The sequence below is a fragment of the Ictalurus punctatus genome, chromosome 17, assembly GCF_001660625.3.
Source record: "Ictalurus punctatus breed USDA103 chromosome 17, Coco_2.0, whole genome shotgun sequence".
NCBI classification, from domain to species: domain Eukaryota; kingdom Metazoa; phylum Chordata; class Actinopteri; order Siluriformes; family Ictaluridae; genus Ictalurus; species Ictalurus punctatus.
In genome coordinates this window covers 15762620-15777000 of record NC_030432.2, presented here as the reverse complement: position 1 = coordinate 15777000, position 14381 = coordinate 15762620, and the positions used below count along the sequence as shown (strand labels likewise).

Here is a 14381-nt window from a genome sequence, read left to right as displayed (position 1 = left end):
TCCATTTGTAAATAAGCTTTCATGCTTTTTGCAAGTGTCGACCTTTGGTGGTGTTACCCTAGCAGTCTGAGAATATGACTGTGAATACAGAAATCTGAAACTTAAATAAAAATCTTAGCAGTCTTGCTATTTTGTAGCCATTTCTGAAAGCATACTGGACAATATCCAGTACACTCATTAGATCTTACAATGCACTGGAGTAGATTGGTATACACATGAGGTAGAGAACACCTACAATTAACTTGATGTTTGAGAATAAGGAGTCGATCACCATTTCAGTGACAGCTGAAATTACCAGTTGATTGTGTGCTGCTACTGGCATTGTGTATTTAAGCCAGCTACTAAACCCCAAACTCTAAGTTTTTCCAACTGGCCTGTCAAAGAAATTGCTATTTTTTGTGGATATTGGAGTCATCCAAGTGAATAAATGTCAAGCTTTTTGTTCAGTGCTCACTCAAGACCAAGACTTGTGTGAAAATGTGAAACTATGCTATGTGTCGAATAGGGATGAATTCCATTCAATGGCCATTTACATACCTTGCACCTCTTTATCATTTCTGAACCATCGGATGTCGGCAGCTGGTTTGCTTCCAGATGTTATGCATGTGAGCGTGACATCCTCTCCTTCCACAGCAGGTCTTGTGAAGCCAGTGATTTCTGGTTTCTCTGGCACTCCTGGAAAAATAAAATTATATTATAAAGTGTGTATCCCATCAGCTTGGGACATTATGCCTACCCGTCAGCAGAAGCCATCGTCCCCTGAGTTCTAAATTACCACTTCAAAGTTACTTTCTGTTTATTAGAGTATACTGTATAAGGCACACACATGCACTGTGTCCTTATGAAGTCTTGCCAACCTTAGTGTCTGTGTAAGTTCTGAGCCATGTATACTGCTACTGCTATTCCTGTGTTTTAACCCTTGCACTGACTCTTGACTGCATTTTGGATTTTACCCTTTATTCAGATAGTCATCTTTTCTATGCTTGACCATTATTTATATAAGTGTACTTTAAAAGCTAGTTAATGGTACATCATATGCACCTTCCCAGGTAAGCAATGCATACTAAACGTATAAAAGATGTACCTTTGATGGTATGATGACATTTATTTCATTTATGACATTGATCTTGAAGACACCAAGGGAAAACTCCTGCACATTGATCCTTAACCATCTCCTGAGTCATGTACAGGGGTATTTGAAAGTTTGTGATCCTTTGAGAATTCTATATTTATGCATAAATATTATCTAAAACATCATCCGATTTTCACACAAGTCATAAAAGTAGATAAAGAGAACCCAATTAAACAAATGAGACAAAAATATTGTCATTTATTTAATGCAATATGACATATCTGTGAGTGGTAAAATTATGTGAACCTCTAGGATTATCAGTTTAATTTGAAGGTGAAATTAGAGTCAGGGGTTTTTCAATCAATGGGATGACAATCAGGTGTGAGTGAGCACCATGTTTTATTTAAAGAACAGGCTTCTATCAGAGTCTGGTCTTCACAACACATGTTTGTGGAAGTGCACCATGGCATGAAAAAAGTACATTTTTGAGGACCTCAGAAAAAGAGTTGATGCTCATCAGGCAGGAAAAGGTTTACAAAACCGTCTCTAAAGAGTTTGGACTTCACCAATCCACAGTCAGACAGACTGTGTACAAATGAAGGAAATTTAAGACCATTGTTACCCTCCCCAGGGGTGATCAACTAGCAAATATCACTCAAGAGCAAGACGTGTAATAGTCTGCGAGGTCCCAATGGAACAAAGGTAACATCTAAGCAACTAAAGGCCTCTCCCACATTGGTTAATGTTAATCCACCATCAGAGTCCAGCATCCGGAGAACACTGAACAACAATTGTGTGCATGGCTGGGTTGCAAGGAGAAAGCCACTGCTGTCCAAAAAGAACATTACTTCCCATTTGCAGTTTGCTAAAAATCACGTGGACAAGCCAGAAGACTACTGGAAAAATGTTTTATGGTTGGATTAGATTAAAATATAATTTTTTGTTTAAAGAAGAAGCGTTATGTTTGGAGAAAGGAAAACACTGCATTTCAGAAAAAGAACCTTATCACATCAGTGTAACATTTGTGTTGGTCGTATCATGGTTTGGGCCTGTTTTACTGCATCTGGGCCAGGATGGCTTGCCATCATTGATGGAACAATGAATTCTGAATTATACCAGTGAATTCTAAAGGAAAATATTCAGAACTTCTGTCCATGAACTGAATCTCAAGAGAAATTGGGTCATGCAGCAAGACAATGACCCTAAGCACACAAGTCATTCTACTAAACAATGGTTAAAGTTAATGTTTTGGAATGGCCAAGTCAAAGTCCTGACCTTAATTCAATAGAAATGTTGTGGAAGGACGTGAAGCAAGCAGTTAATGTGAGGAAAACCACCAATATCCCAGAGTTGCAGCTGTTCCATACTGAGGAACAGGCTGAACTTCCTCCAAGCTGTTTTGCAGGACTGATCAACAGTCACTGGAAACATTTAGTTGCAGTTATTGCTGCATGAGGAGGTCACACCAGATACTGAAAGCAAAGGTTCATATACTTTTGGCACTCACAGATATGTAATATTAGATCATTTTCCTCAATAAATAAATGTACAATAAAAGTACAATATTTTTCTCTCATTTGTTTAATTGGGTTCTTTTTGTCTACTTTTAGGTCTTTGAAAATCTGATGATGTTTTAAGTCATATTTATGAAGAATATAGAAAATTGTAATGGTTTCCCAAACTTTCAAGCACCACTGTATGTTACAATGTGTTTTGGCAATATCCTTTAAGAATAAGTATTGTATTGGGAATTTATTGTAGATCTTAAAGTTAGGAAGTCATAAGCCTAAGCCCACTCGATTTATGGTGAAAACAAATCAGGCAATATATTAGGTAGCCAGATTACTTTAGACCAGTATGTGATCTATGACAACATTTACCCAGAACAGTGAGGAAGGCCTTGGAGGTCTTGATGGGCATGGTGAAGAGTGAACACGTGTATTGTCCCTCATCTGAAAGAGTCACTTCACTGATGCTGATGGTCAGCTCCTTCCACGAGGCTCGAACCAGCTCAATCCGGTTGTCCCTCAGTGCTACAATAGACAGACAGACAAATGTTAACTAATTACATTGACCAATCAGTCAATGCAGTGTCCCCAGAACAGGGTAATGTCTTGAACAGTCGTGATAGGTTATAAAACATTGGCTAGATCTAGAGCTGTACAAGAATTAGTATGACTAATTCTGAACTTTACAGACACAAAGTGCTAATTACATACTGAACACTGATATACATGTATTGTTATCTTTTGTTAATTGGATACAGTATTTCAAATCGTTGCATAATCTGCTGAAAAACACTATGTAGGAGTTAATTTGCTTCAAGGCAGCTTATCATCAGGGTAGCTCAGTTTGAACTCCTCCACTCTCCAATTTTTCCAATTTAGCCATTGTGAATATAACAGCACATATTCTCTAGGGTCCTCTGAGGCTGAGGAGCCCTACTGATACAAAAAAAAAAGAACAGCTAGATCCTCACTCTTGCTCAAAAGCATTATCATGTGCTTGGATAGTCTGCAGTTCAGAATTAAGAGCTCTTATTTCGATAACCTATAATTTCACATAACCTCATTTCAGCTCCCTGTTGTGTCCAACAACTCATTGAGAGTCATCCTATGAAATGTATTGAATTTCCAGACGCAGCTTTGTTTAATTGAGATTCGCTCTTTGGTGCCGTTCAGACATTCTAGTGCTGAGGATATCTGTTCAGAGATGTTCATTTCCCTGCCTGCATATGAAATAAATAAAAAAAGAGAAAAAGTAATCTGTGCAAACCCTTAAACGAGCATTAATGCTGTATCTCAAACACAACAGAGTTGCATTTAAGATGGCAGGTTTCTGAGGGATGAATCTGAGAGATGAGTCTGCTTGTATACTGCCTAAGAATAGGGGGTTTATATGAGTTGGCAAGTGCTGGAGGGGGTTTTGGAAGCAAAGGCAGCCTAGGCAGATAAAGGCGAGGAGCAAGGTGATCAGGTGTGAGTGAGCTCAGCACAAGACAGAGCTGCATTGAAGCCCAGAGAGACAGAAACAGAGCCCATCAAAGCCTTGGAGCAGATGACACACTTCCACTGGCCCACATCCTTCTATCTCCCTCAGACACAGAGAGACAAGGAGACAGATGAGAGAGTAGCATCCCTTGTTTTTTCCAGAAATCACACAAACACATACATACACAGAGAACAGAAAGTTGATGATAAGCCTAGCTGAGGCTCAAGTCGCTGTTTGTGCTGCTGGCAAAAGATAACAGCTAAATGTGGAGGATAGCAGAAAAAGATGTAGCATTTTTTTATTCAAATAACACAGATAGCATGCTGGGCAAGTGGTTTAGCAGAAGGTACAGGACTTGAGATATATGATGGAAAAGTGCCTGGAGTAACAGAAATGGTCTTGATAAAAAGAGTGGTAGTAAATGCTGGATTTTGTCAGAATTCCATGAACAGCTTAAAGATGTACCAATGAATGCCAAATCTTATGCTGTGTCTTGTTTTGACACAATGGGGTTAAGCTCAGATCATTATTGTAAATCCATTGATGAGGTATATACAAAGAGTTTGAATAGCCCTAAAGACAACTGTTATCAATACAACCCAGGCCAACCAGAGCTGAAAAAACATTCCTCCCACCATAAGGATTGAAATGCCCAGCTGCGATCTGTCACAATCTCAGTAAAATGCCAGCAGCCGACAAAGGTCTTTTTTTTCTTTACAGAGCTTAAAGAAGTCAAAGTGATGAAATGGTTGGTATCCGGCATCCTCCTGATTTTCTCTGTGCCATTTACTGCATTGAGAGAACATCATAAATCCTGAGAGCTGACCTTGTGTACTCTACCTCTGTATCTCTGCTGATGAAGGTCTCAGTAGTCTCAAATCTGAGCCACTGATATCTCAGTGCTCCCTTAGTGCCTGGGTAACACAAAAAACTACCTGATGCTGAAGCAGCCATGCACATATATACAGTATGTTCTTCCATAAATGGCCTCTTAAACGTTTTCCCTTCTCAGAGCTGAGACTTATTGATTTTACTTATAAACCTTAAGTCCAGCGCTGGCTGAAATGCAACCTGTGATGAAGAAGGTTTGAGAGCAGTATATCTATTACATGTTTGTGAGTGTTTTTTTTAAAAAAAAGGACAAATATAATGTAAAATGTCATATACTGTATATTATCATCTTGTGCAAATGATGAACATCTCAGCTGAGAAGTGTCAAAGCGTCTCACTTTGGATTTTGGACTTGATTCACACTTGTGCTGCCAAAATCACACCAAACAGAGCCAAAGGAGGGAGTCCAGCAGTGTGGTGGTGTCTGTTCCAGTGCAGCTGGCATATTGGTCTTGGTACTAATGTGTTTAGAGCAGCCAAGAGCTTCCCTCTGTGCAATTAGACTGCTTTAACTGCTGGCTGCAGACGGTCAGTGCGTGTGCAGGAAGTGATGATTACTGGAATCCAAGCTCGTTGTTCTTGCTGCAGACAGGATGCCGCTAGCCTAAAACACTTTCAGCCAGTCAGCACTTTGCTGCAGGTGGCCAGTGATCATAGGTTAAAGATCCAAAACCATGGTATGTAGACCAGAAACTAGTTCTTTAAATGAAAAAATAAATAAATACAACATGCACACTCATGGACGCACACACATGGACTCGCACACACACACACACACACACACACACACACACACACACACACACACACACACACACACACACACACAGCATATATATTTATTGGCACACAGAAAAGTCCCTGTCAAGTATGTACTAAAATACACATTTGTACAGGCAGCATGTGGGCGCAGTGAGTAGCATTGCCGCCTCACAACTCCAGGTCAAACCTGAACTTTGATTAATGTCTGTGTGTTTCTCCTGTTCGCTTTGTGTTTGTGTGGTTTTTCTCCAGGTTCTCCCACAATGTGTGCGTGTAAGGTGCCCTGCAATAAATTGGCACCCCATCCTTCATTGCTCTAGATCCAGGATCCAGGCCCCAAGGATAAAGCAGTTACTGAAGATGAATGAATTTATATATATGTCTATATATATATATATATATATATATATATATATATATATATATATATATATATATATATATATATATACACATATATATATACATATATGGTCAATTTTGCTGTTCTGATGCTCACATGCCCATTGTAAGTGCTTTTGGCAGTGAACAGGGGTCAGCATGGGCACTCTGATCGGTCTGCTGCTACACAGCCCCAGATGCAGAAAGCTGTGATGCATTGTGTGTTCTGATACCTTTCTATCATCACCAGCATTAACATTTTCAGCAATTTGTGCTACAGTAGCACTTCTGTGGGATCGGACCATACTGGCTAACCTTCGCTCCCCATGCGTAACACTGAGTCTTGGGCACCGATGACGCTGTCGCCAGTTCACTGGCTGTCCTTCCTTGAACCTCTTTTGGTATGTACTACCCACTGCATACCAGGAACACCCTGGTGGGCCAACTGGACCTGAAAATGTATTTGCCCCTGTAGTTACTAATTCCCCATTAATAATGGAGTTCAGATGGATTAGACACAACCAGGTCTGAATACTGTAAAACCTGTTCAATGAAATAAACACTTAAATCAAACTTTTTCAACAGCATGAAGTTGGTTAAAAAGTCTTACAGTAACAAACTATTGCAAAATTTAAAGAAATTCCAGAAATGATGAGGAAGATTGTGATTGAAATACATCAGTCTGGGAAGGTTAACAAAGCTATTTCAAAGGCCCTGGGACTCTAAAAGACCACAGTGAGAGCCATTATCTCCAAATGGGGGAAAAAACCCCTCTGCACAGTAGTGAATCTTCCCAAAAGTCACAAAAGAGCCAAGGACAACATCAGAGGAATTAGAGGCCTCTCTTGCCTCAGTAAAGGTCACTGGAAAAAACACTGAAAAGACACTGGAAAAAAATGGCATCCATGGAAGAAAGGCGAGGTGAAGACCACTGCTAACCCAGAAGAACATTAAGGCTCGTCTGAATTTTGCCAAAACACACCTTGATGATCCTCAAACCTTTTGGGAGAATGTTCTGTGGATTGATGAGTAGAAAGTGGAACTGTTTGGAAGACACATGTCCTGTTACATCTGGCGTAAACCAAATACAGAATTCCACAAAAAGAACATCATATCCACAGTCAAGCATGGTGGTGGAAGTGTGATGGTGTGGGGATGCTTTGCTGCTTCAGGGCCTGAGCAACTTGCAATAATTGAGGAAATCATGAATTGCTCTCTGCTCTCTACCAGAAAATCCTAAAGGAAGATGTCTGGTCTTCAGTCTTTAAGTTGAAACTCAAGCGCAACTGGATTCTGCAGCAAGACAATGATCCAAAGCACAGAAGTAAGTCCTAGTCTTAGAAGTAAGTGAAAGACTGATCTCCAGTTATTGAAAGCATTTGGTTGCAGTTATTGCTGCTAAAGGTGGCACAACCAGATTTTAAGGGGGAAATTAGTTTTTCACATTGGTGATATGTGTTGGATAAGATTTTTTGCTACATTAAAAAAAACAAAAACAAACAAACAAACAAACAAAAAACTGTATTGTGTGTTTACTCAGGTTGCCTTTGTTTTATGTTGTATATTGTTTGAAGATCTAAAACTATTTAGTATGAGATATACACAAAAACAGAATAAATCAGGATCATAGCATATATATCTATAATGTGTTTCTATAGTAACAACTCATTCACAGGGAATTCTATGGTGGCGCTAAAACAGATTAAAATAAACTGATTAAAAATGTGCTGTTTCTTAACAAAGAAAAATGTATGATCATTGATATAAGCTTTCTGTAAGGAGATGTTTATTTAACATTGATGCAAAGAGTCATCTGTGTCTTCACTCTGTAACAGTCAGAGGTAAAGCTACAACTAAAGTTTCTGTCAGAAAAGTTTTCAGGGCAGTGTCCTTTGTGTTTTCTCTGTAACAAGCTACATTTTTATTGCCTTATTAACTTCAAGAAAAATGACAGGGAACAGGGAATGAGTGTTCCGCTTCATGTTGGGCCACATTACACCACCCCTTGTTGATTGTTTTCCTCTAAAAGCATGTCATGTTTTATTCCTTACTTACTGTGCACCGTAACAATAACTAACATAATAAATCTGACACATGAGCCTGAATGCACTTGGGACATTCAGAGCCAGCAGTTAGGGAAAGAAAAAAAAATCCCGTTCTCATCACCCATGAACCTCAGAGGGGTTATATCTTTCCCACTGAATATTAAAGTTTGTTCTTAAAACATGCTTGTTATGTCAACTCCCAACTTATGAACATAGTCGCTATAGACAATCCATGTTATGGTGGTTGGACATTGGACCTTTTAAATTAAGGTTCATGATGAGGTTGTGGGAGCAACAAGTTTAACATAAATCATCCTATTTGCAAGTACAAGTTGAGCCAATTCCATAGCTGCTATTCTACAGATAAAACGATAGGGTCCCTTTGGTGTGGCTCCTCTCAAAGTTACCCCCTCATGTCATCTCAGCAAGTTTTTATTGCCACTGTCACATCTGGCTTGCTCATTAGGGATGTAGATATAATCCAGATTTATTTAAAGCTGCTTTGTGACAATCCCTACTGAAGTTCTCTACAAATAAAACTGAATTTAATTCAATTGAATTGAAAATTATGCATATAAGCAGAGCACTAGAGACCCCAAGGCAAAAATGTAGCAGAACCTCTATGTCCAACTCAAAATAGCAGGGATGAATCACAACAAGTTGAATTATTATTTTGTACATGGCTAACTTGATGTAACAAATGAAATCAGACCTTATTGACCAAGGTAACTTTAGGCCTTTTTTATGCTCATATTTCACATACTAAAATATATGCCTGTAAGTTATGTAAATTTTAAATTCATGGTAGACTGCAAATTACTAATAATATGCATGTAAGACAAGCAAAATCATTAATTATACCTAAGATGTTATTGTTACTGTTAAATTATTATTGTATGACATTTTTGACATAGTTTGACAATTTTAAAGAGTGTTGTCAGTAATTTATTATGCATTTACTAGTGTAGAACACAGTGTGTCCAACTGGACTCTTGACGTTTGTATGATTTCCTACCTGAGCCTTTTCAAAATGTTTCTAATGCATTATCTATTATCAAATTATCCAACCAATTATTCAACCTATCCATATTGACTAAAATGCAATATACAGCACCCTTTTTTTGTTTAAAATTTCACGTCAATAAATTTCTCATTTTAACTTGTGTGTCTAACAATGCCTCTGCACATGTTTAAATCCAACCTGAATAACAGACTTAAGAGGCTTTTTATCCATTAACTTATTAACCAACTATGGAGAAATAAAGCTTTAAAAAACTTAATGGAATTAAGGTTTCCCTTTCTTAACGACAGAGTTAATGCTGTTTACCAGAAGACTTTTTAAAATGTCATACAGCACTTTATATTATTTGTCTATTGTTAATGGTGTAACAAGTCCATTAAGAATCCATTTAGCTCTGTGTAAGATAGAGAGCTTTAAAACAGACAATTACTGTCAATATGAGAGGAGGTGGTTACTAAGATGCTAAATTCCAAATGCATATGAATAACAGAGGCACATTGCACTAATTTTGTTGCTGCTGAGTAATCAGAAAAAATGGACATACATTGTGGAGGTAATTAGTCAGGTGCTTTATAGAGCAATAAGCTGTATGAGCCATTTTGAGGAATGTCATTGTTCTTTTACAAATATTCTAGGGCATTGTTATTTAATACCATATAAACAGTGATGGCTGGTATAAATAGGCTAGCAGGGCCATGGGATGGGTATCAGCAACATATAATCTGACGTGGACTCCAAGATGAAACCTTATATTCTTTTAAAGATAAAAAGACAAAGATAAAAAAGATACTATAATAAAAACACATCACTGTAAAATTTCATTTTTGATGTCATGATCAGATTATTTGGTCTTAACAAATGCCTTAAAGCTGATTATTTTGGATTTTTTGTAACACTGAGGACAAAACGACCACCACTGGTTGTAAGACAAATACACAGAATGGTGTGAAGAAGAGAGACTGAGGCTGATTTCCTTCTAGTTCAGACTCTTGATTCAAGCAGCCTTAAATGACAGTCATGTCAAGTGATTACACAGAGCAAAAAGACCCTTAGATTAGATCTTCATTTAACTTGCTGTTTTTCATGTCATGTCACTAATAAATCAGTAATAAATCAGTGATTTAAGAGGTTTTCCTCAAATCATTTTGGTATATCTTTGATGAGACCTTGAGAGATAATGCACTGATCAACCCTAATAATATCAATGTTCATAATATAATATCTCCAGGGTTGTGGGGTTCAATTTCTGTCTCCACTCTGCGTACGTGGACTTTTCATGTTCTCCCCATGCTTCGGGGGTTTCCTCAGGGTACTCCGGTTTCATCTCCCAGTTCAAAGCTATGCACTGTAGGCAGATTGGCATCTCTAAATTGTCTGTAGTGTGTGAATGGGTGCGGGAGTGCATGTGCGATGGATTTCCACACTGTCCAGGGTGTCACCTGCCTTTTGCCCAGAGTTCCCTGGGATTGGCTCCAGGCTCCCCCCGCAACCTTGAGTAAGATAAGCAGTACAGCAAATGGATGGATGGATGGATAATATAATAGCATCATAATAGCATTGTTATTGAGAGATATTAGATTTTACTCCTCCCATCTAATATCACAACCAGCCATAATTGCATAAAAATACTGTAATATATCAATATAACTATATTACACATGTGGGGAAATATATTATGGTTCGCTGAGTATCTGACTTCCAATCAGACTATTATATTTGTAAATATGTTCATACATACAGAATCCAATACATATATTCATTCTATTGGTGATTTCAACTCAAATAGTTGTCTCTCTATAATGAGCCACATATATTAATTAAATCATTCACTAACCTCATGGCTTTGTAAGCATTTTGATTTGTCTTAATCCTATATACAGTAACTCACATAATTAACACTGTAAACGGTGCACTTTATGACAATCCACACATAAGGTCCCACATAACATGCACTAATTTGCATGTGCAATGGGATAAATTGTATTTGCAAGTAGTGGGCATGTTGCAGGTGATTACGAATAATTGAGTAAATTACTTCACATGCAAAGTAGGGGGAGGAAAAATATGTAAACTTGGCATGTGCTATATGTTCTTGATCGCCATGGTGAGTTTAGGTCTCTAAAAGACTCCACAAAGGTAAACAGAACGTGAACCTTGCCACACACGCATAATTACCCGTCCAGTATACCGCCAATTAAAAGCAGTGAGAAGCATCAACAAACTGTTCCTAATTGAATATGAAAAAAAAAAAAGATTGTTTGTTCTGTTCATAGCAAACCTGTGAATAAAAACCTTTTCACAGGCTCTATTTAAATCCTGTTGGAATTAGAGTCAGGAATGTGCAGTGAATGTGAAATATGAAACTTAGTTACAGTACTATTTAGTCATAATTTTAAGAACCTTTCTGATCACTAAGACATGATCAATCTTTTCATTATTAAATCCTAGTGAATGACATCAACTGATGGAAATGGGCTGCTACAAATGTAATACCTGCAGTTCAGTAGCACTAATTTGCAAGACTTTCGGTTCTGCAAGACTTTAAGTCTTAGAAAATTGAATTGCAGGTGCTAAATTTATTTAAATTTATCTAAATTTATTTATTTGCACAGACAACATCCCACACTTTGCACTTTTTTTTTCCAGGCAAATCAGATATGGTGTGTTATTTTGCTCATGCTATGTTCTGTTAAACTTTTGTTAAGTAAATCAGCTTGTTTCTTTTGTTTTTACACATACAAACCTTTAGTAAGTCAGGGCGTTTCTCTGAAATGGCTGTGGACATCAGTCACAAAGCAATATTCATATTCTATAGTATAGCATGAGACCATACTAACACAATTCTAACTCGCTAATCCTAACCTCTGCTAATGCTTTGGTTATCTTCCTTCATTCCCCCCCTGCTGTTCTTATCAAATGATACAGCAATAGTTTTGTTTTAGGGTTATTGAGTAAGTTGTCATGACATTCTAACTTATTACACAACCTTGTCTCAGGTTCTTGATATCGAAATTCATTAAAGCAGTCTTTATAACGACTGATAATTTTTGGAATTAGCCTTCATAAATTTATATGTATGTTCATGTCAGTTCTTAGAAAGGGTTTATATGGGTGTTGTTTAGCCCTATAAATCTTTACAATTTTAGGAAACATATTGACACCAAGATAAGAGTGATGGTAGAAGTGGAAAACAGTTCATCCAGGTATATTCGCGTTGATCGGCAATATAAATGTGCTCTTGTCCTTGAGCTAAAGAGAGTATTGTATGCTAATTTTTGTTTTGCATGGTAATTGAATTTTTGCTCATAAAATCTAATGCACCGTCCATGGCTGTCTGAATCTCCTTGGCTAATGACCAATTTAACGAGTCCATTAATGCAGTAATTTTGAAGATAACAACATTCTAATTGCCCCAGGCCAATTAAGAGCCCACTCTGCATTTGACCTTTAGCAGTTGTGAGCTGAATGTTCCTAATGAATTCCAGGAAGCGTTTGAGTGGCATCAACATTTGAGATATGCTTTTAAAGAACAAGGCTTGACCCAAGCTCACTCGGTGCAACTATCTTCAATTAGGCCTGTGCTTCATACGGATTCACACAGTGACTTTGTATCATGCTTCAGACCTTTTACATCACATCTTAAAGTATAGGTATTCATCTGCATTTACATCTACCTCCAACCATTATCTCACTCCTATTTCATCTTTAAATTGCACATCAATTATTCAGCAACTATTACGCATTGTAATAACAAGCTCTCATTAAAAAGTGTAAAATGGCTTTCAAGCAGGTTTTGCCAGTGTTGTTTTCCCCTAAACAGGGCACAAACACACGAACCAGTAAATCACACTGTGTTGTGCAACGGTCTAATTTGTGTTTTTTTCTTTTCTTGTGATGAATCATAAGTTGGCTGCACATTAATAGTGGAACACTAAGGGAGACATATGGAACCCATTGATTTTTTTCACAGTGTAACTCATCATGGGGGTGCTTCTTTCAGCGTTCACCCCTAATGGCTGTAAGGTAAGATGGATGTGTGTGCTCTCGTAGTACACACGCTAACCACAGTGTCGTGTCTTGGGCAGTCTGCAGACATCATGGTATGGATATCCTACTAATTCATTATTCATGAGAATGAACAGAAAGGACCTGAGGGTAGTTTATGTGTGTCTTCATCTGATCAGCAGAGCAACGTGGCTTGTAGCTAAGATCGATTTTAGTGCAGGTTTCAGCAAGGAAGAACACCTCCACGTATGTTTTGTAAGGGACACACGTACATGTATACATCCTGACTCTACACTTTGAAGCTGGCACTTTGCTGAGTAGGCTGTTGTCAGATTTAGACCTTGCGTAGGTGTTGCTTCACCTCCATGAGTGATAGTCAGGCCAGAAGCACAGTAAGGGGATGAAAGAGAATGAACTAGTCATCTCGCCCCCTCTCCATTACCATATAACAAAAGAAGTAACACTTTACATTCATTCTTCTTTAACTGACATAATTAGTGCTTTAGTCACATTAGTTAGCATGAACATACCATGAACACAAGCTTTTAAAACACCATAAGCAGCATTAACGAAGTAGCTTATTTTGTCTTAATTGATTTTTTAAATAATAAAGTAAATATGCCAAGTAATGAACACCTGCATAAACTGCTGTTCATACCATCAATGACAAAAATTAAATCCACAGCAATCAATATGAACCGTTAAATCTACACGAATTCTCTCTGTCTCCAAGAAATCAAAATAGAAGTTTTGTGACTTTTATAATGAATATGTTAGCCTTAAGGTTATCTATAAGCTAGTTTGCTCCAAAAATTCACATTTAGAAGATATAGGCATTCATAATTTATAGTCTCTCTCTACCATCAATATGGCTCAACAATTTTGATGATATAATTCTGCACTTCAGCTTCTCATCACATTTTCTGTGCACTCAAGTGCTCTCTAGAATCTGAAGCGTCCCACCACCAACATTATAAAAATCCATGGTACTAACTGTCAAGTACAGCTTACACAGGGCTGTGAGGTAAGCTACATGCTAGTAGCTATTTAAAAAGGGGGAGGAGCCACTTGATATGTCCCGCTCTGGCTTCCTGTTTTAGTGGAAGTTACATCAACACATCAAATAATTCTGTGCATTTCAAGGCACTTCACGGGCACTTTAAGTTAGAAGTTAACTTTCAAAATTCAAAAATGAGGTTCAAAAGCAAGTTAT

The 14381-nt window shown here is 37.8% G+C and overlaps 1 protein-coding gene across 6 annotated transcripts in view; it reads right to left on the bottom strand.

Moving 5' to 3' along the window:
• cadm2b (cell adhesion molecule 2b) overlaps nt 1-14381 on the bottom strand; it is a 181854-nt gene that overhangs the window by 24325 nt on the left and 143148 nt on the right. For all 6 annotated transcript variants that reach the window (XM_017490324.3, XM_017490326.3, XM_017490325.3 and 3 more), the window contains exons 4-5: nt 2953-3105; nt 538-675 (exon numbers count right to left, since the gene is read on the bottom strand). In XM_017490324.3, the coding sequence (XP_017345813.1) occupies nt 538-675; nt 2953-3105 (291 nt within the window). The remainder of the gene's footprint in view (nt 1-537; nt 676-2952; nt 3106-14381) is intronic.